The 25,925-nt window shown below is 31.5% G+C and overlaps 3 protein-coding genes across 16 annotated transcripts; 1 reads left to right on the top strand and 2 right to left on the bottom strand.

Annotated features, from left to right (window-relative positions):
- Positions 1-32: 32 nt before the first annotated feature.
- LOC145963257 (uncharacterized) lies at positions 33-10,055 on the bottom strand. Of its 9 annotated transcripts, none has more exons than XM_083084990.1 (15): positions 9,562-10,055; positions 7,170-7,361; positions 6,709-7,071; positions 6,081-6,324; positions 5,835-5,977; positions 5,501-5,745; positions 5,222-5,407; positions 4,788-5,021; positions 3,062-3,282; positions 2,913-2,987; positions 2,571-2,838; positions 2,347-2,487; positions 1,967-2,253; positions 1,801-1,893; positions 33-1,718 (listed from the first exon to the last, which is right to left on the bottom strand). In XM_083084990.1, exons 2-15 carry the CDS (start codon positions 7,355-7,357, stop codon positions 1,605-1,607), a joined length of 2,802 nt encoding a protein of 933 aa, XP_082941116.1. In that variant the 5' UTR covers positions 7,358-7,361; positions 9,562-10,055; the 3' UTR covers positions 33-1,604. The 9 variants fall into 9 exon arrangements, with proteins under 9 accessions (XP_082941116.1, XP_082941112.1, XP_082941113.1 ...); XM_083084986.1 differs by lacking the exon at positions 9,562-10,055 and adding an exon at positions 8,055-8,174 and having other exon boundaries at positions 7,170-7,357; XM_083084987.1 differs by lacking the exon at positions 9,562-10,055 and adding an exon at positions 7,959-8,082.
- On the top strand, positions 9,651-21,501 carry Uex (metal transporter uex). Of its 2 annotated transcripts, none has more exons than XM_083084984.1 (14): positions 9,651-10,232; positions 12,593-12,872; positions 12,950-13,108; positions 13,258-13,413; positions 13,490-13,678; positions 13,769-13,942; positions 14,288-14,459; positions 14,694-14,885; positions 14,977-15,123; positions 15,265-15,405; positions 15,510-15,782; positions 15,857-16,089; positions 16,196-16,420; positions 17,650-21,501. In XM_083084984.1, the coding sequence occupies exons 1-14, from the start codon at positions 9,679-9,681 to the stop codon at positions 17,815-17,817; spliced, it is 3,063 nt and encodes a 1,020-aa protein (XP_082941110.1). In that variant the 5' UTR covers positions 9,651-9,678; the 3' UTR covers positions 17,818-21,501. The 2 variants fall into 2 exon arrangements, with proteins under 2 accessions (XP_082941110.1, XP_082941111.1); XM_083084985.1 differs by lacking the exon at positions 9,651-10,232 and adding an exon at positions 11,711-11,776.
- On the bottom strand, positions 21,085-24,996 carry LOC145963259 (uncharacterized). Of its 5 annotated transcripts, none has more exons than XM_083085000.1 (2): positions 24,939-24,996; positions 21,085-23,612 (listed from the first exon to the last, which is right to left on the bottom strand). In XM_083085000.1, exon 2 carries the CDS (start codon positions 23,579-23,581, stop codon positions 22,016-22,018), a length of 1,566 nt encoding a protein of 521 aa, XP_082941126.1. In that variant the 5' UTR covers positions 23,582-23,612; positions 24,939-24,996; the 3' UTR covers positions 21,085-22,015. The 5 variants fall into 5 exon arrangements, with proteins under 5 accessions (XP_082941126.1, XP_082941125.1, XP_082941129.1 ...); XM_083084999.1 differs by having other exon boundaries at positions 24,873-24,952; XM_083085003.1 differs by lacking the exon at positions 24,939-24,996 and adding an exon at positions 24,896-24,912.
- Between the last annotated feature and the right edge of the window lie 929 nt (positions 24,997-25,925).

The raw sequence follows: 25,925 nt of genomic DNA, 5'->3' as shown, positions 1-25,925 counted from the left end.
ATTCCAATACGGGCAAATAAAACCGAATCGCATCGAATGAAACGCATATTTTTATTTGTAAATGTAAAAATTCTACCACATACATATGAAGACGATAAAAATGCGGTGATTGTATTTCGATATGGCAAAGGTCCAGAGTGCTTTCCAAGACAATCCGATCCTCGGCACGATTAAAATCTAAGTACTATGCAACCAAAACACGCGCACCCGCCGTGAAATCGAGCATTCTCAAATATATGTATCATTATTTAAAAAAACGAAAATTTAAACGTTTCGGTGATCATTAAAAATAGCTAAGCAGAAGAGAATAAATGCTGCAAAAACTTGCTAAACACCTTATATATACATATACACATATTTCAAATATATTAATATTATGTCTTTTACAAAAAGCGATTTTTTCATTTCAGCAAACATCACTCGCGGTATATAATATACTTAAAACTAAAAATTAATTTCCTTTAACTTTAAAATTAACTAGAGTTAAAGTTAACTGTATTAATTAATTTAATGTGTTATTAATTGATTTTAATTAAGGGATGAAATGAATTATTTTTAAGTGAACTAATATATTGCGAGTCTTTCCTGTCTATGTTCTTCAATTTATTGGTCAAGCTGATTTTATAGAAAGATCTATGCATTCCAGCCAAATTAGCAGGTGATATACCATCAACTGGTATATTAACAATCAATAGAATATAACAAGGGAAGTGGGGAAAAAAAGGAGAGAAAGGGGGGAATAGGGCGGCTATATCGCAGAGAATTTTCATGTTGTATCGGAACTTGAACCCGAGTTCCTTCATATAGCAGACAATCACTTTACTGTTTCAGCCACTCGCTGCTTCTGTACCGCGAGTGATTTTTGCCGTGAAAAAAATCGTTTTTTGTAAAAGTCTAAAGACAAAAATTAAATTAATTAATAATACGGTTCCTTACAATTTGTACTGTCGAGTTACAATTATTATGACTCACACTCAGCTTTGGGGTAACTTTTGAAGTGTCAGTCTTACTTAAATGATGCTATCAAATTAATATGATATGAAGAATAATGATAATTAATTGCATATTCTCTCAATCTTAAAACTTGCGAAATCATTCTCTTTCATTTTTTTAATATCTATTTTGCTCTTAATTTTCTATTCCTATGAGAAATTGTGCTTTTTTACTTCGTGAACTACTGTAGCAAGGCCATAGAGTGAAGATATTTATATAAGCGATATTTTAGAATGTCATTAGGCTGACATTTATGAATGTTTTTCATGTAATTGTTTTCCATTTGATGTTAATTATGCACACAATTTTTTTTCATTTGTATAAATTACTAATATTATTTTATGTGTATATACACAATGTTTTCAATGCGTTTCAACAGTTGTAGAAACGATTTGCTTTGTGGAAAAATCTTTACTACAAAAACATTAAATAGTCCATCTATTCACAATATAATTACAGGCTATGATAAATCACGCCAATTGTTGCGTTTATTAATAATGGTAGTTAAAGGCACATGTCAAAAAAGAGTTGTGGTTTGTTCTCACTATTGCTTTAAACAATCTTATGAACGTTTTGTGTGAGGAGGAATCTTTGTCTGATTCGATTAATTTTTAAGCTGGTCTTCCGTGAACACGAAACCTGTATAAACATGTGTAATCCAGCTGCCCATGATTGCTGTGTATCCTTAATTCTACATATTCATATGATCGATTGATTGCTGTATTCTGTAGAGATAAATATCAATAAATAAAAATTTATATTTAAAATTATACATATGATAATAAAAATAAAAATTTAGAAATTTACCTGAACTGGAAAATATTGTAAATTATCATCAGAATACGTAAATTCATAGTCACCAAACATTACAGGCTCAGGATCATTCTCATTTGTTAATCCCTGTGAAAAAATATGAGTATATGAAACAAAAGAAGGACATTATGATATATAAAAGAGAGACTATTTTACATACCCAGACATTAAACTTTCTGGGCGCGCTTGACATATTTTCATTCGACAAGATCAATTTAGAAACATGCTCCAGAGTGAAACCGGTTACATAAATGGCGCTTCGCAATTGTATCAGGAGATATCCGGGAAAATCTTGGAAAGCCCAGCAAACACCAGGTTGTATCGGATTCCGCTGAATTACCGTCCGCGGATTATTGCTTTCGTAATACAATGTGAAACCGAACAAGGTGAAGGCTCTCGATTTTATGTCGTATCGCTGAGTGCATCGTGTGCTAACGATATGACCTCCTTTGTTGTACAAACACAAGAAATTTATTTATTGTAACATTATGCATTTATATATCCATTATTTATCTCTAATTTATTAGAGTGATAGAATACCTGCCGATTCCAAAGCGTAATCTACTTGACCAGTTTTGTCCGCATCGTATATTTGCAAAACTTCCTTCGCAATTTTGCGGATCTGTTCGTCCGAAACGCGAACGTTTGCATTTCCGACGTCATTATTGGAAACTGTTTGATCTATAAAAAAATATAATGTTCAACATTAATAACATATGTATGTGATTAAAACAAGATTAATGATCTATGCTTAAGCTTGAAACCTTCTCTGTTGTAAGATGCGAGCAAATTCTGACTGATTTTTACTAGATCTTCTTTTGAAAATCCAGGAAGATAACTAAATAAAATCCTTTCCACGTGCTTTTCTAAATCATGATTTGTGATAAATTCTGCATTGGTGTTGCAACAAGATTTTAATTCTGAATAGAGTTCGCGTAATTTCTCGAATTCATACTTGATAACTTTTAGCTCGTTATACATTACATTGTTCAGTTCAACATCCAATTTATTTTCCAAATTGATAATCTTGTCCTGAAAACACCACAGAATTTCGAAAGCTCTATAATTATTAAATCTTAAACATTAATGTGTATACTTGAACTTACATTGTATTCTTTCTGGAAATCAGCGTCTTTTTGTTTTTGATCCTCCAAAACCCGAGTAATATTTATAAGATATTCCTACATAAAATATTAAATATATCATAAAATAACAAGCGTTATATGTATAATTTAAAAAAAATATAGATTTATACCATTTGATTTGTCTGTTTATTTTCGAGTAGTTTTATCCTGCTACCCAAATCAGCTTTGTCAACCAAATCATTTGTGTGTATTTCTTTATTAATCGATTTCTCTTCAACATTTCTACTCTTATCGTCCTGTTGTATGTCAATTAATAATTTTTCTGTCATTGTTTGCGGTACAGTTTTAATATCAGAAAGAAGGGAGAAACATTGCACTAGACACCAACCACCTGAAATAAATTCCATATTATTCATAAATTTGATAATTATAAGTATATTATCTCCTTCTCCTCTGTTACTGTATTGAGCTACAGTGTTCCAATACGAAAATTAGTGCCACATAACTGTCCAATTATATAATTTATAATTAGTGACATTTTAGATGGCACATACACCAATTACATGATGTATTTGTTCGAAGTGGAACTATTATACAATATTGTAACTGAGAGAAGGATAGACGAAGAAACTCACCGTTTCGATGGCATCGATTGCAATCACGGTTCCAAGTTTTTCAAGCACAACTCCGACTTTTTAACACCCAGTAGAATAAAATTCTCCCTCTATCCTTCTCTCCCATTGTAAAACTTTATTTTTTATTTTTTTTAGATTTAGATCTCATAAAATGCTTGATTGTGACACTATGACGCTATATCACTCTAACAGACTGTATTCACAAAAGACTACTAATATTGTATACATGAAAAATATTTTATTAAGTATGAACGTGCTTTTACAATATATATTATCCACAATGATTGTTACATTAAAATATTATTGTATCATATTCTTAATATATGTAAGAAAAAATATATATGTGGTGGTTAACTGAAAAAATGATAATCTTATTTTATTCAACAATTATTTAATATTATATGTATATGTGTATATATATGTGTGTGTGTGTGTGTGTGTGTGTTATGTTAGTAATACATAAAATATATAATAGACTATATAAAGAATATAACAAAAAAACCATTGATTCTGATGTAAACTAGATAATGACCAGCTACAGTTTGAAATATCAGATATAGTTACATATAGTTATATATAAGATATATAGCAGCAATATATAGAAATGATATTCATCTTAAATATATCGTTACACACAATATTAATTCATTAGTAAAAACAAAAATCAACAAAGCGTTAATTGACAGTCAGCATATAAAAATTATAAGATATTTCACATTAAATTTTAATTTATAAATACACAAAACAAAAAACACAGAGAAAAATAGCATCTTTAAAACGATATTAGCACGACATATTATTTTGTATGACAAACTATACGAGATAAATATAATTTCAAAAAAATTGATAAGTGCATATATTATATATTCACGAAATTAGCAAAACTTTATAATACGATAAACGATTAAAATATAATATGATAACTATTACATACTGACTTTGTCATGGGGCAAAATAAAAACAAAAACATTAAATCCCACACAATGTTAATTTTGGAAAAAATGGACGAAGAAAGTATATCACATTTTTTTACAGATATAGATTTTTATGTCTATTATAAACATTATTTGCTATTTTGTATATGATCAGTTTAATAAAAACTTTCTGTAATAACTGCGTAATATATCACTTATTTCATTTTCTTATTATTCTGCACAAAAATATATAAACGTCCAATATACTATCTTCATCCATTTGAACTGAATTATATGTATATAAGGATTATATTGTACTATTTTAAATCAATTTTTCAATTAATCACCACTTATATTCCACCCAATGGGAGGCATTTCAGGCAAAGACACGTTCACACTGGGTAAGAGGTGCATGAAATAATTTTTAAGTTCTGCAAAGTATTTTACAAGTAACTCATAGTAAAAAGATGTTAGGTTGGTAATATAGTTAAAGATGTGATAAGTCGTCTCAGTGACACCATATTGGACATTGCGCAGAGAATCCACACAGGTAAAGAAATGTGTCTGCGCGATGTAAGCCCCTGAAACAAAAAGAAGACGAAGGCCAGGATAGGTTTGGACGCCTTTTTGGTGCTGTGGTCCCGCGAAAGACATTGGTCTGACTATGCTTGAATGATTGGTTTAGATATCATGTGGATCGATGAGAAAATGTAGAGTCTGGAGAGAGATGTTCTTTCTTTCTTTTTCTTTCTTTGAATAAGAAGATTGTAAAACTACTTACCAAATAGAAGAAGTAACGGAAAAAGTGTGATCCATAAAATCCTCGAATTTTTTTCTTGCAGCCACTTTCTAACGCCGGTAAATTGACTCAGTAACCAAGTATCGAGTACGAGCATTCTGACAAAGAAAAAGTACGTATTGTGCGTATAATAGTCCAAAGCTTGCCATAGTGCGCTCCATTTGGATTCTAAATAATAGTTAATGAGTCAATAATAATATTTATACTGAGAATAAAATAATTACATGAGTACATATTTATATTACTAAGTGCCAGTAATACCATTATAAGATCGATAAGTTTGTGCCCCATAATAATGCTGCCTTTTTTTGAATTTGAAGAATTCGACGGTTTTCTTGAACCAAATGGTAATGAAAGTTGTAAAATATGTAAGCCACTGCACAATTTTCCACCTTTGGTTAGTCTGGACTGATGATGATGTCAAGGTCTCATCCAATTCAGTATCAGAATCAGCTGCATTATACTTTCCAATAAATCTTGAAGGAGTGTTTGACCATGACAAGTATCTATTAATATAAAAAATATTATAAAAATGTATTATTGAACAAAAGTTATATTTTATAATATATATAAGAAAAAGAAAAACAAAATGTACCTTGTGGAAAAGTCTGAGGAATATCCAGGTTGCGAATAAATTACTTCTTTGTGACTCTTGTATTGTTCTATGTGTGTTTTCTTATATAAAGTCGTTTTTGCTGATGAATTTGGTACATATGACATATCATGATCGTTATCAAACTATAAAATTTAAAAAGCAAGTTGTTTTAGAAGTACATAAAGTTGTTATGTAAGTAGGACAACAATACTGAGAAAATGAATACTTAAGAAAATGAATACTTACTGGATAACTCAGAGAGCTTTTCTGCTTAAAATCAACAGTATCCATATCACTAATTCCACTCTCTGTTGTTCCTTGTGATGTTTGACTTAACTTTTCATAACTGACCTGAGGTACGGTACTACTTTCATTGTCATCCGCGTGTATAGATCGCCGCGACATATTGGGCATTGCTAATACACCCGGGGCTATCTCATAACGACATTGAGATGTTTGTGAATATGTATAATCTGTCTTTGGAAACACACTAAAACATTTATACAAATAGTCTTATTGGTTATACACAAACAAAGACCTTTATTTTAAATCATATTTATATAAACTAATTTCAAAATTCTAATATCACTGATATCTATTCAATGTGACTCTGAGAGATATTATCTACAAACAAAAATAGAATCTATTGTTTACAAACACTTTTCCCGAGGAAGATTGTATTTTTAAGGTAAAAAATGTTTAGTTTTAGATACAAATGTGATCACAAGAAGAAGAATTCATTACATGGACATAATTATTTATATATATTTTATTATATAATTATATTTTAGCGACCAAATGTGAAGAGATTCTTGTTTAAAAGATAATAGGAAGCAAATGTAATGCACAGAAATGAAGTTTAAAACATACATACTTCCACCATTCACCAGCCTGTTTATAAATCTCATAAGCAGATCCTGGTCTACTCGGAGGGTCTTCTCTCTCCCCTTCTTCAGATGAATAATCACTGGTAAGTATCCTATGTGGCGTAACACTTTTGCGCTTTTGTTCAGCCTTTTGATTAGACACATTCTCCTTACTTTCACTCTGACCATTGACAAATATTTGTCTTTTAGCTCTCTGGCGTTCCGAGCGTCGTTCCGCCTTTCTTGTGGTAACACCAGAACCCTCAGATTTTGTGCTTTGATTATCCGTCATACTTTCTGTCACAGATCCTTCTTTATTCTCTTCAATCGTTTCCATACTTTTATCAAGTACTTTACTACCACTACCAGTTCTGTAATTATTGAAAGAAAATGCAAGAGAGATAAAAATAAAACACATCATTCATTATTTCTTTGTGTCAGGGACAAACTTTAGGTTCAAGTTACTTACAGTGATCTAGAACCAGATCTTCTGCTACTCGTTACTTCTCCAGGTGTATGAGATCTCTCCCGGCTTTTATTTCTGAGATCATAGTGATGTTCTGTCACCTCTGGCTCTGCCAAGGAACGGATCAAGGGGGTGTGTGAGCGTGACCTGCTCCTGCTACGCAACTCATAATGATGCTGTTCGTTCTCCATCTTCCTGCCAAACAGGGAAATATACCAAAGTGTTGAACAAATTAGAACAAAACACACGGTTCTAACTCAACAGTCCCGCCATGTAGGCACGGCTGTACACTCAAGAAATACCGCTTTTAGGAAAGAGATGTGCGAGAATCGCGCTGGCAAGCATATGCCTAACTACAGCTAAAAATAGTCCCCTCCCCGAAGGACAACCGCGATCCTTCCCGCTGGATCCCTATTTCTAGTCTCCCTCCTCTTCCCCTCGCCGTAATGTCATCCAAAAATTCAAGGCAAAGATCACGCAAGAAGGAGATAACGCTCTCTGGGCATTCGAGGCCGGGAGTTATCGTCGACCGGGCGACGTGGAAGTCGCGTCGCGCTTTTTATCGTCGCACTCTATCTCGATCACGCTACTTCTCTCACATGCCACGAAATGCGTGTACGCGTGTGCGTGTCACCGCGGATCCTACGAGTCGAGGACGAGCGACGAGCGTCAACTTACTACGTCTGACGTCTGACGTCGTCGCGCGAAACAATCTACGCTTCGCTCGTTTACGCTCTACGCCTCTATTTCTTACTTAGCGCGAGAATACGCGGCTATTTATAGAAAACTCACCGTTTCCGCGCGCGCGAAACTAACGGGACGCGCGGACGTTTTGCGTTGCGCAATATGCGCGCGACCGCGACAGACGCGTTTCAATTAAAAACTAACCCTTGCGTCCCTTGCCCCCCTCCGCTCCTCCTCCTCCTCCTCCTCCTCTTTCCCCTCCAGCGACGATGCCGTACAGCTGTCGCGAATACATTCGCGGCGTGCCATGTGCGTACACTAGGCTTGTTTTGTGTGTATCAATCGGTGCGTAAAAAAAAAAAAAGAACGCAGAACTCGCGCGCGCGCACTTACACGATGATTCATTCCCTCTCCTGGAAAAGAGAGGGCGGGGGAGGAGCAGTCTTGATACACTCAAGAGAAGAAATGATCATTTTTCTTAAATTATCATTTTTTTTTTATTTTGATTTGCTCAGTTAATCTAAACCGAGATATGTTTCACTAGAAACGCGCGAATTTCGAGATTGGCGAATCTGTGTCTAAATTTAAACCATGATGCGTGTGTAATGCAGGCGTATTTTTTATATATAAAAATTAATAAGGCTGTACAAAACAAAACAAAATAGTAGTAGACTGTTAATTGTACGTATATATGTAAATATAAACAGAATAATAAACAGTAAGATATAAGATGCACGTATATTATGTTTGCAACGTTGACAAGGTAAATTCCTACTCATTATTCGTTTATCATTAAACGATAAGTGTTTTTAAAATTAAATTTAAGTGTTGCCAACAAATGATAAGACAAACAAATGAAAAGATTACTTTTGACGCTTAAAAAAATATGGAGAAAAAATATGGATACATAACAAGGTAGAAAAATAATTTTCAATCGTCAAATTCGTGTACGTCAACTCGTCGGTAAATTATACATATTTGAGTATTAAATTGTGTCGTAAAAAATATAATGATAAATCATACGGAATAATTAAACAATCATTAATCATATACCAAACGCGGCAAAATCTGGCCTTTATTGCATTAGAAATTGCATCGCGACAATGTGAACTTTTTCTTTTAAGCCTTTAGAAAGTAGATTCCATAAGGAATTGCTGGAAAAATTGTGCAGATCAGCGCTACGTCAAAAGTTAATTAATTAAATTAAATTAAATTTCGAGATTCATGAATTTTTATTTTACTTTGCGTAAAATCAAATTTTTAACCTTTCCAAATATAAAATTAATAATTAATAAATTATTTATAATTAATAAATTATTTATTATTAATAATTAATAAATTATTTATAATTTTATTTAATAAATATAAATTAATATTAATATTATTTAATAAATTATTTATAATTATTAATAATTAATAAATTATTTATTAATAAATTAATAAATTAAAATAAATATCTGTCCTGTAGAATTAAAATTTTTATCTTCATGCATTTTGTGCACAAACATTTTAAAAAAGTTGCTTCGATATAAGATAATATTTACATACAATTTTAAGGTTAGATTATATCTTGCAGGGCAGAACTTTTTAGTTTAACTCAGAAATTTGTTAATTACTTAACATTTTAAGAGCGCTTTGCGCAATGTCGAGTTCACGAATCTCGAAATTTATTAGATTGATCATCTTTCGATGCATAACCGTGTATACATACCTGTTCTATCCAGTTTCTCCCGAAGGATCGCGGCGCATGCGCGCGCATGCGCGGTCGCGGCGGCGCGTTATAAATATATACACACAACACGCCGAAGTGAAAAGCGAGCCGAGCAGAATGAAGTTGTCAGCAGAGCACAGTGATCGTATGATGGCGCAGCATGTCGTCCGTTCGCGTTTCGCGCCGGCAACGATTCTTTTATTACTTGTTCCCGCGTGCGTCGTCCAGCTAGCAAACGTCAACGCGGCGCCGACGTTGACGTCAACGTCGACGTCGACGATCGACGGAGTCGTCCAGCCAGAGGTGAAATCGGCGCCCGTGATAAGGTCGGCGATAGCGTTGTCGGCCCTGCCGTTCGGCGCTGCCGACGATCGCCGCCCCCTCGTCGAGTTCCTGGGCGCCGGTCTCGGCCGCGAACTCGCGCTACGATGGTCGCCGTCGTCGGACGATTGCCCGACGTATTCGGACGACGCTCTCCTGGACGCGGTGTGGACGTCGTCGGCGCGCGATCGCGCGATCTACGAATTTCGGACGATTCCCGTAAACCCGAAGTCTGTTGGTGCCGTCGTCTATTTTTGTCTGAGAAACGCCAGCGACGACGACGGTGGAGACGGGAGGAGATGGGGCAACCTTGGCGATCGTGTCTCGATAAAAATCCCGGTACGACCGGAGTAAGTAACGAGCTTTCCCTCTATCTATATTTAGGTTCTCCTCTCTCCTTCCTCCCTCGTACACGAATCTGTCATTCTCCGTCAGTTTTCTTTGTATTCGCCTTTGTATTTTCCTCTCTCCCATTTTACATTCGATTATGTCGTGAGTCACAAAATAAATGTAGGCATGATTTCCTAAAGCAAATGAGACGTAACGTTTTAAGGAAAGGTCATAAAATTATTACAAAATTAAAATAATTAAAAACGGATATTTAATAATTATAAAAATTATAAATCAGCCATTGGTAGAGATAGTAACAATATCTATATCAAAAAAGATAAAATTAGAATGTATTTTATTGAGGGGGAGGGGGAGATACTAATATTATTTCACAGCAGTAAGATTAAAAGTGCATGAATCTCTCGAGAGATTCATGTAGTTTCTAATTAAGATGATTATACAACCTTGATGCATCAAATCATAATTGAATCACAATTCAAATAGTGTGTTAACAATACATATATTATTTATAAATATGTTAAATATGTGTTATTTTATCAATATTATTGATTAAATTATTAATGTAATATTAATTGATATCAATATAAGATTATGCATAATATTACAATTTAATTTAATACAATATTACAATCTAACAATATTAAATATTAAATTTAAATGATATTAAAGCTACTTGAGAAATATATTTTTCTTGAAACGCATAATATATCGAGTTTCTCTTATGTAATATTCATATTTAGATCCATATTCTCGCGTAAAAGTTTTTCCGCTTTTCGCTGAACAGTTTCTGAAAGATTGCCAATTATTTCTTCGATTCTCACATGACACATGTCTTGTGTTGAGAGAAAAATCTTTGAAAAATTTATAAAACTCGCGTAGCTTGACATCCACTTGAAATAACAAATATCAAAATATTATGTCTGCTAATACTTCAAATAAAAAGGGCTGTTTTGAAATAGGAGAGAAGTCATTCGCCTCTCTTTGATATTCTCATCTAATTATTTGCTCTGCGAAAAGTGTTATGCGCTTCATTTACACAGATTCTCGACATACGAGACACACGAACAGCACACAATTATCTTTGCATTCGTTCCCACGAATATTAACGACGCTTTAATTTATGAGACTAGGCAAAGATAGTTTGCTATCGCAACAACGTGTGCAACAATACAGATCGTTTAGTTTTCGATAAATCACGACTTCAACAACTGTTTATTCGTCATCAACATCTCGTGGAGAATTAGACGTGTCGGATTATAAAGAGAATGGAGGGACGATAAAACGTCGGGACGATAACGCATATTTTATCGCTCGACGCGAAGAATGTGCAACTCTAGACGCGCACATTTGGACGATGCTCGGGACGAGGAATCTTGTTTAATTATTTGCGTCAAAACTCGCGCGCGCGCGTCGATTATGCCGGATTTAATCATTGACCAAGCGCACCTCTCTTTCTCTTTCCGTTGCTGGCGACGATCCAGCCGGATCTGTGATTCAATATGCCGAACTTGGCTCCCACGTTAAATGACAAAAATAGAATCGAGTATGTGACCCGTATTTATTTTACCGTTTTCCGATGACGTTTGTTGCGCGCGCAAAATTTACGCGAATGCGCAAAATTTATTGCCCTCTAAACCAGTTGCAACAGTTGTGCAATGTAATAAATATTGCGCATTTCATCCTCGGCACTTTTCAACGAACCAAAGATATCAAAAAGTATCGAGTCAACCCTGAAATTATGAAAATGTTGCGCCTCAGTGATTTTTTCCTCCCTCAAAAATAATATTTCTATAATTTTTGACAATAATAACGATTCTTTTAGAGGGAAAATAAATCTCTAACGAGCGAATAATCATGAGAGTTTAAGATACAAGCGTTTTTTCCTCTTGGTTATTTATATTCGATATTTCAAGAAAGAGGACACACTCGATATCTAGGCAGATTAAACGATTTACATGAGACAAACACGTTGTATAATGACTGTCACAGTTTTTTTAATTATCGACGATCTGGAATATCCTTATCTAAATATCTTTGCGAAGACGATAGCCTTATTTACGAAAGGGTTCTCGTTACACATTTCGCGTAATTCATTCGGTAGATTAACGAGGTATCTCGGGTATGAATCTTGATAATGGTTTTTGCGTATCTTCGACATAATAGTTTTTTTCACTACGATATTAGCAGCAACTTATCGGCTGCTATTTTTTTTCACGATAGATTCGATGCTGTAAAAGAACGCGGAGAAGCCAGATATGAGAGAGACCGATTTGTACAGTAAAGACAGCAACAACAGCAGCAACAATGATAATGAGAAAAATGAGTTAAATTAATTTTCTAAAAAATCTCTTATTCGCAGAAAACATCTTCGTACGCGACGAGATGTCCTCTTCTTCGACGATGTCGAAACTCTCACTCCTCAAAATTATACGGACTCGCATATCGAAGGATTGCGGATCGAGACGGCCGAAAAGGAACCCTCTCATAGCGAGGAGGGGATTCCTGAGATTCGGGCAGGAACTAAGGCGGTAATCCGTTTATTCGGCACTGGTATCACGCCAGATACCCTGATTGCCTTCACCGATATACCAGCCGAAAGGGACACAGTTTGCGATAAAATTAAAAGCGACGAGTTTCCAGTGAGTATTCATGAAGTTTGAGCTCGATGATCGAGGAGAAAAATTAAGGGACTTGACTTATCTTCGTATGTATTTAGGTGGAAAATGTGCAGAAAACTACAGCGACTGTTCGCGTGGTACTTCCTCTGGGATCGTCATTTTACATATGCGTGAAACGGCCGATATACGAAAAGGATAATCTGAGGAAGGACCAGGTGCCTTTGTTTAGACATCAAGGCACTGCACAGTATAATACTGTGAGCATATATATGTATTTCATTCTTTCTCTCTTTTTGCATCTTTTGTTGTATTAATGTGACATTTAAGATTTATATAAACTCTCTCTTTGATGTAACATTATCGAGTTACTGAATGAATACAATTATTTATAGTTCAAGACTTTCAGATCCGCACATATGAGACATTACTACCGCTCTGGCTCACTATCATCATCATTCTCCTTTGTCTCAGTTTGTCCGCGCTCTTCTCTGGTCTTAATCTCGGTTTAATGTCGATAGATAGGACCGAATTGAAAATACTCGTCAATACCGGCACAGAAAAAGTAAGCAAAGTTTTATCTTTATATCCACATTTTCATTTCTTTTCTCTTTATACTTATGTTGCACTACTCGTTGTAGGAGAAAAAATATGCGAGAACTATTCAGCCGGTAAGAGATCACGGAAATTACCTTTTGTGTTCGATTCTGTTTTCCAACGTTCTTGTCAATTCAGTGTTCACGATATTATTGGATGGATTGACATCCGGGTTTGTCGCTATTATCTGCTCAACATTAGCTATTGTCATTTTCGGCGAAATCATGCCGCAGGTATGTTTTTCGCGCGAATTATGCTTTTTCTATTGTTTATGTCCAAACTTATGATCTCATGTTTAAAGATACAATATGATTACGTTGTAGGCTGCTTGCAGCAGGCACGGATTGTGCGTCGGTGCAAAGACTATTTATCTCACCAAATTGACAATGCTAATCACTTTTCCATTAAGCTATCCAATCAGTAGGCTCCTAGATTTTGTTCTAGGTGAAGAGATTGGGAATGTATATAATCGAGAACGTTTGAAGGAATTAGTCAAGGTAAGATTCAATAATAATTCAATAGAATTAGAATCGCCTTGCGATATATTAAAGAGAATACATTGTAGACTTTGTTGAAAAGTTACACAAAATGGTTTTCGTGCAATATTTAACAATATTAACATATTCCTTATTTTTATATGAATTTTTATATGAACAATATTAACATATTCCTTATTTTTTCATGAATAATTCCAATTACTCAATCCTTATCATTTAATTGAGAATTGATAGTGCATGCAAAAATTCGAATATCTTGTATATAGAAAAGTATTATTAGAAATGTTTGACAAATGCATGAATATTTGAAATTGATATATTAATACTATACAGGAACCTTTCTAGGTAACGAATGAATACAACGATTTAGAGAAAGATGAAGTAAATATAATTGCAGGAGCGTTAGAGCTACGAAAGAAGACCGTAGCGGATATAATGACTAGAATCGAAGATGTATATATGTTGAACTATAACGCTATTCTAGACTTTGAAACTGTGTCTGAGATTATGAAATCAGGTACGATTAATATTTTAATTGAATTTTAACAACGCCCGTTCACTTAAATCGATATTTGTAACACCAAAGATATTATCAAATTAACCAAGCATTTATTACAAATAAATGTTGTATTAAATAAGCATTTAATCTAATTAAGAGACTTGCTAATTTTAATCGAATGTAGGTTTTTGTGTTAATACTTTGCAGAGTGATGCAAAGCTTGTCGAATCAACTAGAGCATTTTATTTTTAGGATTTTCGCGTATACCAGTGTACGAAGATGTAAGAACGAATATAGTGACGATGTTATATATCAAAGATCTCGCGTTTGTTGATCCCGATGATAATATGCCGCTCAAAACACTTTGCCAATTTTATCAAAATCCATGTAATTTCATTTTTGAGGATGTTACATTAGATATAATGTTTAAACAATTCAAGGAAGGTCTGTATATGATATAATTCTTTTAATAAAAATTTTTTTTAAATAAAAAACGTTAGAATAATAACAATTATATATGTATATTTATTCATAGGTCATAAAGGCCATATGGCTTTTGTGCAGAGAGTTAACAACGAAGGCGAAGGTGATCCGTTTTATGAGGTGATTGGTTTGGTTACATTGGAAGATGTTATTGAGGAATTAATTCAGGCTGAGATTATTGATGAGACAGATGTGTTTAGTAGGTCTTGTTTTATTGCTTATTTGCGAAACTCTTTCGCGGCAAATATTTTTAGTAATATTTAAGTTTGTGTGTGTGTGTGTATGTGCGTGTATAACTGTAAAGTATTATTTAATAAGTACTGGATATTGATTTTTACAGCGGATAACAGAAATAAACGTAAAAGACAAGTTCGTCCAAAAATGCCAACAGATTTCACCATATTTGCAGAGAAAAAAGAAAATCAACGAATTCACATCTCTCCACAGTTGACTTTGGCGATGTTCCAATACTTATCCACAAGTAAGGAACAATATTTAAAAACAGATCTGTAAAATTTATTAAAAATAATATAAAAATTTTTTAATTAAATTTTTAATACATGTATATATCATGCGATTTTTCAGCTGTGGATACGTTTAAACCAGATATTATATCGGAACCGATTCTGCGACGTTTATTGAAGCAAGATATTATTTATCATATTAAGGTAAAATCGCGTGAAAAAGCCAAAAGTGATCCTGCTGCAATAATCTACCAACAAGGAAAAGCTGTCGATTACTTTGTATTAATTTTGGAAGGTCGTGTCGAAGTGACAGTTGGCAAAGAAAACATGATGTTTGAAAGTGGTCCTTTCACATATTTCGGATCGCAAGCTCTTACCGCTAACATTGGAATTGGTAAGAATGAAACATGTCTTAAAATATTCTACGTTTATCGAATTAAATAAGAATGTTTGAATTTTGTTGTCTAGCCGAATCACCCACGAATGCAAATCCACAAACAGTCGGTAGCATTCAATCTGTTAATCTAGATTCTATGCTGCGTCATACTTTTATACCAGACTATACAGTGCGTGCAGTGACCGAGGTATTTTATGTAAAAGTCAAAAGATCTTTGTATCTTACTGCGAAGCGCGCTACACTTTTGGAAAGAAGACAAAAGGATCCATTGCCTACTCAAGAATTCGATGATGAAGTAGAAAAGGTTGCAATTTCTATAAAAACAATAAAAAGATTATATAAATTTGTCACACTTTTGTCGACTGTACGTATTAGACAAATAACAAAAATAATTCTAAATTAATTTGCAGTTGCTGCATTCTTTGGAGGAAGACGATCGTAGTGTACCTGAGTCTCCGGTGTTGCCTATGGACAAACTCGTGGAAAACGAGAAAGCAAAGGATGTTTTGATTCATTCGCCCGTACGTAGCGTAACAGCGCCGACATCGCCAATTCCAGTTAGCGCCAGTCCAATCACCAATTCGAAATTTACTTCACCGCGAAATGACGGAAAAACGAAAAATTTATCAGCAAAGGTCTCTACATACACATAAATAAAAAAAATTTAATTATATTAAAACTATAAAAACTATATAAATTATATTACATAATAATTAAATTAAATTATATCAAAGCTATATAAATATATACAGGATGGCCCACGTAAAGTGTTACAAATTTATATATCGGAAACGAAGCAATTTAGAGAAAAATGTTTCAGACAAAAGTTGTATGATTTCAAGGGGAACATAAGATGATGCCATTACTTTGAAGAGTCACGTGAAGGTCACTTCCAACTTTTTAAATGGGACACCCTATATGCTTCTGCATATTCTTATAGCTTATCGCGAGAGCTTTCCAAAACACTATAATTAAGTTAGTTTTCATTAAGTACTTTCCGAGTTATGAGGCTTGAAATCATTTCTTAATTTTACATAAACCGTAAAATATCTTGTAAAATATTCATTTTTCGATTATCTTACTTTAATACTTTTATGTACAAAATAATGAGAGGAATCACATAAAGAAAACACATAATTGTTTCGAAAGAAAAAATGTAATTTGCAATTAACAATTACATTTTTTTTTTCGAAACAATTATGTGTTTTCTTTACACCAATTGATTCCTCTCATTATTTTGTACATAAAAGTATTAAGGTAAGATAATCGAAAAATGAATATTTTACAAGATATTTTACGGTTTATGTAAAATTAAGAAATGATTTCAAGCCTCATAACTCGGAAAGTACTTAATGAAAACTAACTTAATTATAGTGTTTTGGAAAGCTCTCGAGATAAGCTAGAGAAGAAATAAGAATATGCAAAAGCATATAGGGTGTCCCACTTAAAAAATTGGAGGTGACTTTCACGTGACTTTCAGGTGACTCTTCAAGGTCAAACTAATGGCACTATCTTATGTCTCCCTTGAAACCATACAACTTTTGTCTGAAACATTTTTCTCTAAATTGCTTCGTTTCCGAGATATAAATTTGTAACACTTTACGTGGGCCATCCTGTATATATATATATATATTTAATAATTTTTTAAAATATATTTTTAATATCTTTGTATAATGATGAAATATATAAATTTATTTTATACATATATTTAATATATAAATTTAAAATTTATAAATTTATATATAAATTGTAAATTTAAAATTTATATTATATTTAATATATATTTAATATATAAATTTATTTTATTATTTAGATAGACATTTTCGTTTCAATATACTTATACATTATTTGTTATATTTTCAAGATCCAAACGAGTCCAATGGAAACTCAGGCCAAACGCGATTCTTTAAACATGCTGGATGTGGACATTATCAACCGACAGTCTGAAGCCGCACGATTGTTGTCCAGCACCAAAAGAGTAAACGACAATGAGGAACGAACAAATCTTTTGCCTAAACAGGATCACTCTTAACGTTTGCAGAATGGCCGACGATATTCGGTTCTGTCGGCAAAATCGATAACATTAAGAACATCGAGCGACACAGAGCGAAACATGCTGGCATGACACATATTGCTACTGTGACACTAGGTACTTCACGAATTATTTAGATATTTATTATAAAAGAGGAGAAATTTCATATTTTTAACGATTAGCTTAAAAGCTGTACCCATGTGCCTTTTATAAATTGTTATTTTATTTCTAGATACATTTTTATATAAATTATTTTAGTGTAATAATTTATATACAAAAAAGATCAAAAGAATACATGATCGAGTGTTGTCAATAGCATTTAATAGATAATTGTTAATAGCATTTAATTATTTATGATAAAATTAAGATACAGTCATGATTGCACAGACTCCATCAAGTTATTTAAATATGCAAAAAATTAGCTCATAGAAAAATTATTTGAATTATATGCTAATTCTACCTTCAAATGAAAAATTGCTCCCATTTTGCATAAATACATTAATATATTAATATTTATATATTAAAATATATTAATATTTGTTCTTGTTTTTTATATTTCTAAATGTATTTCTCTTCTAAAATGTGTTTCACACACACATACACACACACACACACACACAGATCACATTATATACTATATATTGTATGCCATAGAAAATGACATGTCTCAACATGAAGAAATAATGGTATTGCGGGTACAGTTTTTAACTAATTCAGAGAAAAATGAAAACTATGCTGTAGTAATAATGCCTTGACATTATTTTGAATATATTTTAGTACGAAAATTCATTACCATATAGAACAGTAATATATAAAATTACCCCCACACATCCACACATACATATGCAATCGAATCGCTATGTGTACGTATGTATATGTGTGTGTGTTTGTACACACACACATATATACATATATTAGAAAAAGCAGTACAAATGAAGGAGTTTGAAAAGATTAGTATATATATCATTCAAATATTATTTTTCTCTAAAAAACAGAGACTTTGATTACTTACATTTCTTGGGTTGTATGTGAATTTAAATATATGATAGATTAAAATAGCCCAATTAGTAAATAGCAGTGAGAAAAAGGCTTGGTACTTCATATAATTACTTGTACTTTTATTATGTGCCTTAAGAAATTTCCAAAATCGGTACTATTGTTGTGTGCTTAAATTAATTTTATTAAGAGTATTGCTTTTTTCTTTTTTTTTTCTTTTAAGAAACTGAAATGTTAATGCATTAAATAGTTACATTCCTATCACTCCACTAGCGCAATCATATACTCGTATATTACTATTCTCTCTTCTGATTTTTAATAAAAATTTAATTATGAGATAATTAAATCGTTTCAATTAACAAATTACATGTAATATAAATAATTAATTAAACTACAAAAATCGAATATCTCATAACTATACATAGGAAACAGAATTATCTTTCTCTTTCTGTTAATATCCAACAAACTTTGTCGCTCAAGTACTTAACTTGTGGTTAAATATTGTCACGATATTTATTATTTAAAATTAATATTCAGTGATGATACAAATAAAAATAGATTAAATATTTATTAAAGAATAATTTATTTAAAGATAGAATTTTTCTAATAGAGAGTATAATTTTTTGAAATTTTGATAACATGTAAAATTAAAAAAAATTGCTTTCTATTGTATAACTGTCTGATAACTTTATCATTTTAAATATGATACAGAGTAGACATTCTCTAATATTGTTAATATTTTCTCAGAAATCTAATTTTTTTATAAACTGTTATTTTGTTTTATAAATTATTTCAGTGATGACAGCAAATGTACAATTAATATTGTTGTTAATTGAGTACTTATGACATATATTATAGATACATCGAGATTAATATGTAATAATATTGTAATTATTCAGCATAAAACATTTTTCAAAAAACAAATTTTTTCATATACGTATGAAAGAATTCTAAATTAATGGACCTAGACTATATAGAGGAAGTAATTATAATATAAGGAGCGAAAAACAGCTTCAAGTATTTCTCTATGTAGTCTACGTTTGTAAATTATGAATGATTTCTATATTAAAATACTTAACAAAAAATAAAGGATTAATATTTGAGATTTCGCAATATGAATATTAGGATTGTCTTTCGAGTTTGGGTCGGGTTTTATTCTCCAACTCTCTCTCGCTCCCTTCTTGATCAATCATTATATAAAGATATGCCTATTAAGGAACAACTTATAAGGAATAATATGAAAGTATTTCCATCTGATTTTGATGAGTTTTATGTTGTAGTTTAGATCAAAATAAGAAACACGTAGTTTTTTATACGTATCCATATGGCCATTAAGGGGGTAAAACACTCCCTTGGAAAAAATTTGTATTCAAGTTTAATATTTCTAAATATATGTTCTTAGTGTATTTTATGGTAATGCTATCAAATTTTTCGAAAACTAGAGGAAAGAGATTTCGAAAAATATATTTTTGAGAAATTAGATTATTATTATTAAATATGTTATAAAATTTTTATTCGAAACTTTTTTTCGTATCATCATTTCGATGATATTCGCTTAGAAATATGGACTTTTTTTAATGAAAATTTTTTTCCAAAGGAGTGTTTCACAGCTTTAATGGCTATATGGGCATGTATTAAAAAATACATCTCTTATTTTAACCCTAAACTACAACATATTTAAAGCTTATCAAAATCAGTAGAGGATGCTCCATACTTTTCCTTGTTAATTATCATGTTGTTTCTTGCTGATGAAGCAAACTGAAATGTTCACGATTAGAATCAGATAAAGAATTTACCAGATCCAAATCTGAAAGCCAATTCCAATAAATAAAGATTTATTTTCACATTATATGACATGGCACAAATAATTTCTATAATAAATATATTTACGTATATAATTTACATATATAGAACATGTAAAAAGCAATTTATATTTAAAAAAAATTTTTTTGCTGTCATATAATGTGAATCAAATTTAACATTTGGCTTCAATTCTATAGAATATATCAAATTAGAAAATGGTTACCTGACATTGTTCTTGTAGATTATTAATCAAGGTACTTATGAAAAAAATCAATAAGAATTGCGATGAATATTATATATAGTACATATATATATTTTGTACTGTCTAAAAATCTGATCAGAAATATTATGTGGGGAAGAAATATATTTCAAACCTCTTCCCCTTTCCCTCAATATGCAAAATATTCTATTGTAGAGTGGTAGATCTAGATACATTACAATAAACTGTTGAAATTATAACATGAAGGATGAATATAAACATGACATTTTTTATTGAGATGATTTACATAGTGTACATAATATAGCGAATATAAAGTCATGTTAACATGTACGTTCCTCATTTTTCCATCGTATTTATTGAGATTTGTCATGTCTATCATTTTTAAGTAATGATTACAAACTTATTGTGCCATATATCTGGTACATTGTGATTGTTGATTAGAGATTCCTATATTTGTTTTCATAAGTAAACCATTGAAAATTATTATAGCTCATCGGTAGAATATTAAAGATTAGTTATACTTACATAAACATTGCGAATTGAATAACAAAGAGACCGAATCTAATGTGTGATATATGAGAGAACTCATTATAAATATGCGCTCTTCCTTTGATTATACTATCTTTATAAAATGTATATTAAATCTTACATTTATTATAAAAATATATTTGGTTTTCTTTATACAATCTTTCAAACATTTTTATATTTTTATAAAAATTACAGTATAAAAAATTTTTAATATTTATACGTATATACATATATATATGTATGTATATATGTATGTATATGTGTGTGTTATGTATATGTATATATAATTGTTTTTTGAAGATGGATAAAAAAGATTTATTCAAAGGCATATCTACATATAAAGGCATTTACAATGCAAATATCTTTGCATAAGAGATAGAATATATAGAAGAAATGAAAAAATAAAAAATTTTTATCGGGTAAAACCCGATAGTATTATTTATCGAATCCTTAAAATAATAAAATATCACTAATCTGTAGAACTTGTTTAAAAAAAAAAAAAATTATAATTAGTCTATTTTCTGAGATACAATAACAAAAAATAAGTACAACAGATATCTCTTAAATCTTATATGATAGAAATACATCTTATAAACAAATATATCATCTATATCACAAAATTTCATAAATTTTTTTAATTAAAAAGGAAAATTATAATTCTGCTCGTATATTTCGTTTTATTTCACTTAATTTTGTCATGCTCAAATCTTTTTCCGCTATTAATTTTTGCAATGATGCAATTTTTGTTGCTATGAAGGCAGTTTTATCCTTTATTCTTCTTTTTCTCTTGACATCTTGTGGTGGAGAATATATAAAATTTTGTATAAGACACCAGGGCTGTTGTTTATTCATCCATGTAATCAAATCTATATTAATATTTGAAGAACACAGTATTCTGTTTCCATTAATAGGCATTTTTAGAGTAAATGTTGTTTCTGTAATTTTTTTCATGCAGAATGTGCTTTGATTCTTAGAATTAATAGCAACTATTATATGACTGTTTCTAGGCAGTTTGTCTAAAATCTTTAATTGAAGGTAGTGATAAGTGCATAGTCTGGATACTTCAATGTAAGGAGTCACTGGAAGTTTTTGTTTGGAAACATATAGATTTATTCTTTTCAAATTGTCTCGTTCATCCATTATACTCTCATTGAGCATATTTAATTCCTTTCCTTTGGCACAAATTTTCTCCATAATAAGATCCGTTCTTTGGAACATATCACTATGAAGATTGATGTCATTATTGAGTGATAAGGAATTCTCCAGCTCTTCAAGAGAAAGCTCGATTAATTCCTTCTCTTGTGACAGACCTAAAATTATATTTGGCTTATAATACTGTATACATCTAAATGTCCTTTCCTCCACTTTTGTCTCTTGAATTGAGTCAGCAAAAAGTTCCTTTCTCATATAATACGTCTTGGATTGGTCACAATATATTATCCATAAAACATTTTCAATTTCCATACTGAAGCAGACACAGAATGCAGAAATATTTCTCATGTTCTTTCCTAGATATATCTTATCAAAGACTAGATTATAATCTTTACTGTACACTAAGATTACCATATCTACATCTATGAGAAGCAAGAGACCTGCTACCTTGTCTCGTCTCTTTACAGGTACAATATCTACAATGGCACGGTCACTGGTATAAATTAATTGCACAATATTGTCTTCCTTTAACACAAACAACTTTCTGTCATATGCGATTACGCATATATTCCTCCTCCTTTCGGAATCAGTAGTGAAACAATTTATGAATTGCATCTCGGTATCCTTCAAGTTTAGAGAAAAGGCACGCACCTCCTCTTCAGACGCGTTCGACGTAATGGGAAACAGCAATGTGGAGGATTTAACTTGTTTGTCGTCAAGGTGCACGCCGTTCGGCTCACCCTTTGCAATTAGCACCTGAAAGTACTCGCTGCCCATGTCCAGAGCATTTTTGCTCAGGCGAGCAAATTTGCCGGCACGCAACAGCTTGTAGACCCCCTGCGACACGCATATGAAGAAGGCTCTACCGTCGATAATCCTGATCTTCCTGAGAGGATCTGGCATCGACAGAACACGCACATCCCGTGCTACCGAACTGCCTCTCGTGTACGGGAAGACGACGACTTTGTTGCTTTCGTTCCAACAGAAACATGTCTCCACGCCATAAAATTCACACACGATAAAATGCTGCAGCACAATTTCCTCATTGTCAATGGTGATTTGCATCTCTCACGTTACGTCTGCTCCACACGAATACCTACACATGTATATACAATTGTAAAAAAAGATGCAAGAAGTAATAAGATATTATAAGATAGTAATAAGAATGGCTGCGTTCAGCAGAAAAAGCTGCTTTGCAACTGTTGTAAAATTCGTGAGTCTGATTGGTATATGCTTTTAATTTTGACTGAATCTAAGAGCATACATCAATCAGATTCACGAATTTTATAACAGTTGCAAAGCAGCTTTTCCTGCTGAACGCAGCCAATAATAAGATAAGATCAAAAAATCATATATGATGTTTTCAAGTGAAGCAGATTTAATCGCTTCGAGAGCGATTAAATTAAATTTATTATAAATATATGTTTAATTAAAAACAGATTTTAAATTTTAATTATTATAATTAATTAATATTATTTGTAACTTTGATTAATATAAATAATGTCAAATACAATCTGTTTAATGCTATTTTAATTTTAAGTATTTTAGCTTTAAAATACAAGATTTTTTTGCTTTGATTAATCAATTAAATGCTCCAGAAATTTTATTGAACATAAAGTTTACAACATCATTAATCTCAGAGCAATTTAACTTGTTGCTTCACTCGAAGATATTAATAATGATCTTCGATAAACCTAAATTAAATGAAATGAAAAAGCTAACCTTAAATGAAGCTAGTCGATGGAAATTATTAAATTTATTTCGAGAGCGATTAAATTAAATTTATTATAAATATATGTTCAATTAAAAACAGATTTTAAATTTTAATTATTATAATTAATTAATATTATTTGTAACTTTGATTAATATAAATAATGTAAAATACAATCTGTTTAATGCTATTTTAATTTTAAGTATTTTAGCTTTAAAATACAAGATTTTTTTGCTTTGATTAATCAATTAAATGCTCCAGAAATTTTATTGAACATAAAGTTTACAACATCATTAATCTCAGAGCAATTTAACTTGTTGCTTCACTCGAAGATATTAATAATGATCTTCGATAAACCTAAATTAAATGAAATGAAAAAGCTAACCTTAAATGAAGCTAGTCGATAGAAATTATTAATTTATTTTTAACTTTTTTGAATGTATTTCGTTTGTAAATAATTATCTGTTTTTGACAAATTTGTGACAAATCAACTTTTTTATAATTAATAATTATGTTTTATTTATGATATCAATCACTTTTAAATAAACAAATTTTTTTATAACCGTAATTGTGAAAATTAGAATATCATTTGTGATTTACAAATATACCAAAAATAATAAAAATTAAATAATAAAATTTAATAACTTGTCGGCTAGCTCCACGTAGACCTTTTGACATCTCTAAGACAATGGAATTTACACGATTACATACTATATAATACTTTTGATTATTTGATACATTGGCTTAGTTTACACTGATTAATACTAGGGATGGGCAATATGTTTCGATTAATTAAATATCGATATTTTTTTTCCTAATAATCGATTATTTTTGTCGATGTTTCTGTAAATCAATTAATCGATTATCAATACTTTTTTACACAACATCGATATTTTTTTATCCCATTCTTTATAGATTTAATAAAAACTTTTTTTCTAGTCACGAAGTCAATCCTGTCATACTTATAGCTCAAGAACCCGCAAAATACTATTACTACTTGGAGGAAATTCATAAATATTCTTCGAAGTTAACATTAAATGTACGATGCTGATTTAAATATATTTTTTAGTAAAACTTAAATAAAAAGTTAAGCATGATTTTGAAGGAATTACAAGTATATAAGAAAGATGGTGTAGTATTTTTTTTACCTGTATATGCATTTTCTAGGCTACGTTCTAGGAAATGTTATCGAAGTGCATTTTCTCTTTTTCTATATCGCTGAGATAAAAGTGATATAGAAAGAGAGGAAATGTGCTCGGGGTAATGTTTCTAAAAGCAGTCCTATTAAAAAAAAAAAATCGATACTTCGATATTTTTTAAAAAGCATCGATGTTCAAATATCGATTTTTAAACTAATCGATTATTTTAACATCGATATTTTTTTCGAACATTGCCAATCCCTAATATACTCGTATCACAGGAGTATCGAATGTGATTAGTTCTTATCATTAGAACTGACAAATCAACGTCGAGGCTTAGGCTAATATTACATTTGTCGTACGACAAATTTTTTAAGCACATTGATTGGCTGCGGGATAGAAAGTTTCTAAAAATTATTATCCCGCAGCCAATCAATGTGCTTAAAAAATTTGTCGTACGACAAATGTAATATTAGCCTTAGGACGCATTCACACCTTGAAAAACAGAAGTCAATCAGAATTCTTTTGTCAACTATTTTTTCAAAACAATGCAATCTAT

Source organism: Camponotus vicinus, unplaced genomic scaffold (assembly GCF_025532165.1).
Source record: "Camponotus vicinus isolate PSW18456_S1 unplaced genomic scaffold, iyCamVici1.0 SCAF_12, whole genome shotgun sequence".
In the NCBI taxonomy this organism is placed as follows: domain Eukaryota; kingdom Metazoa; phylum Arthropoda; class Insecta; order Hymenoptera; family Formicidae; genus Camponotus; species Camponotus vicinus.
The sequence above is the reverse complement of the archived record's forward strand: the minus strand, read 5'-3'. Positions and strand labels throughout refer to the sequence as shown.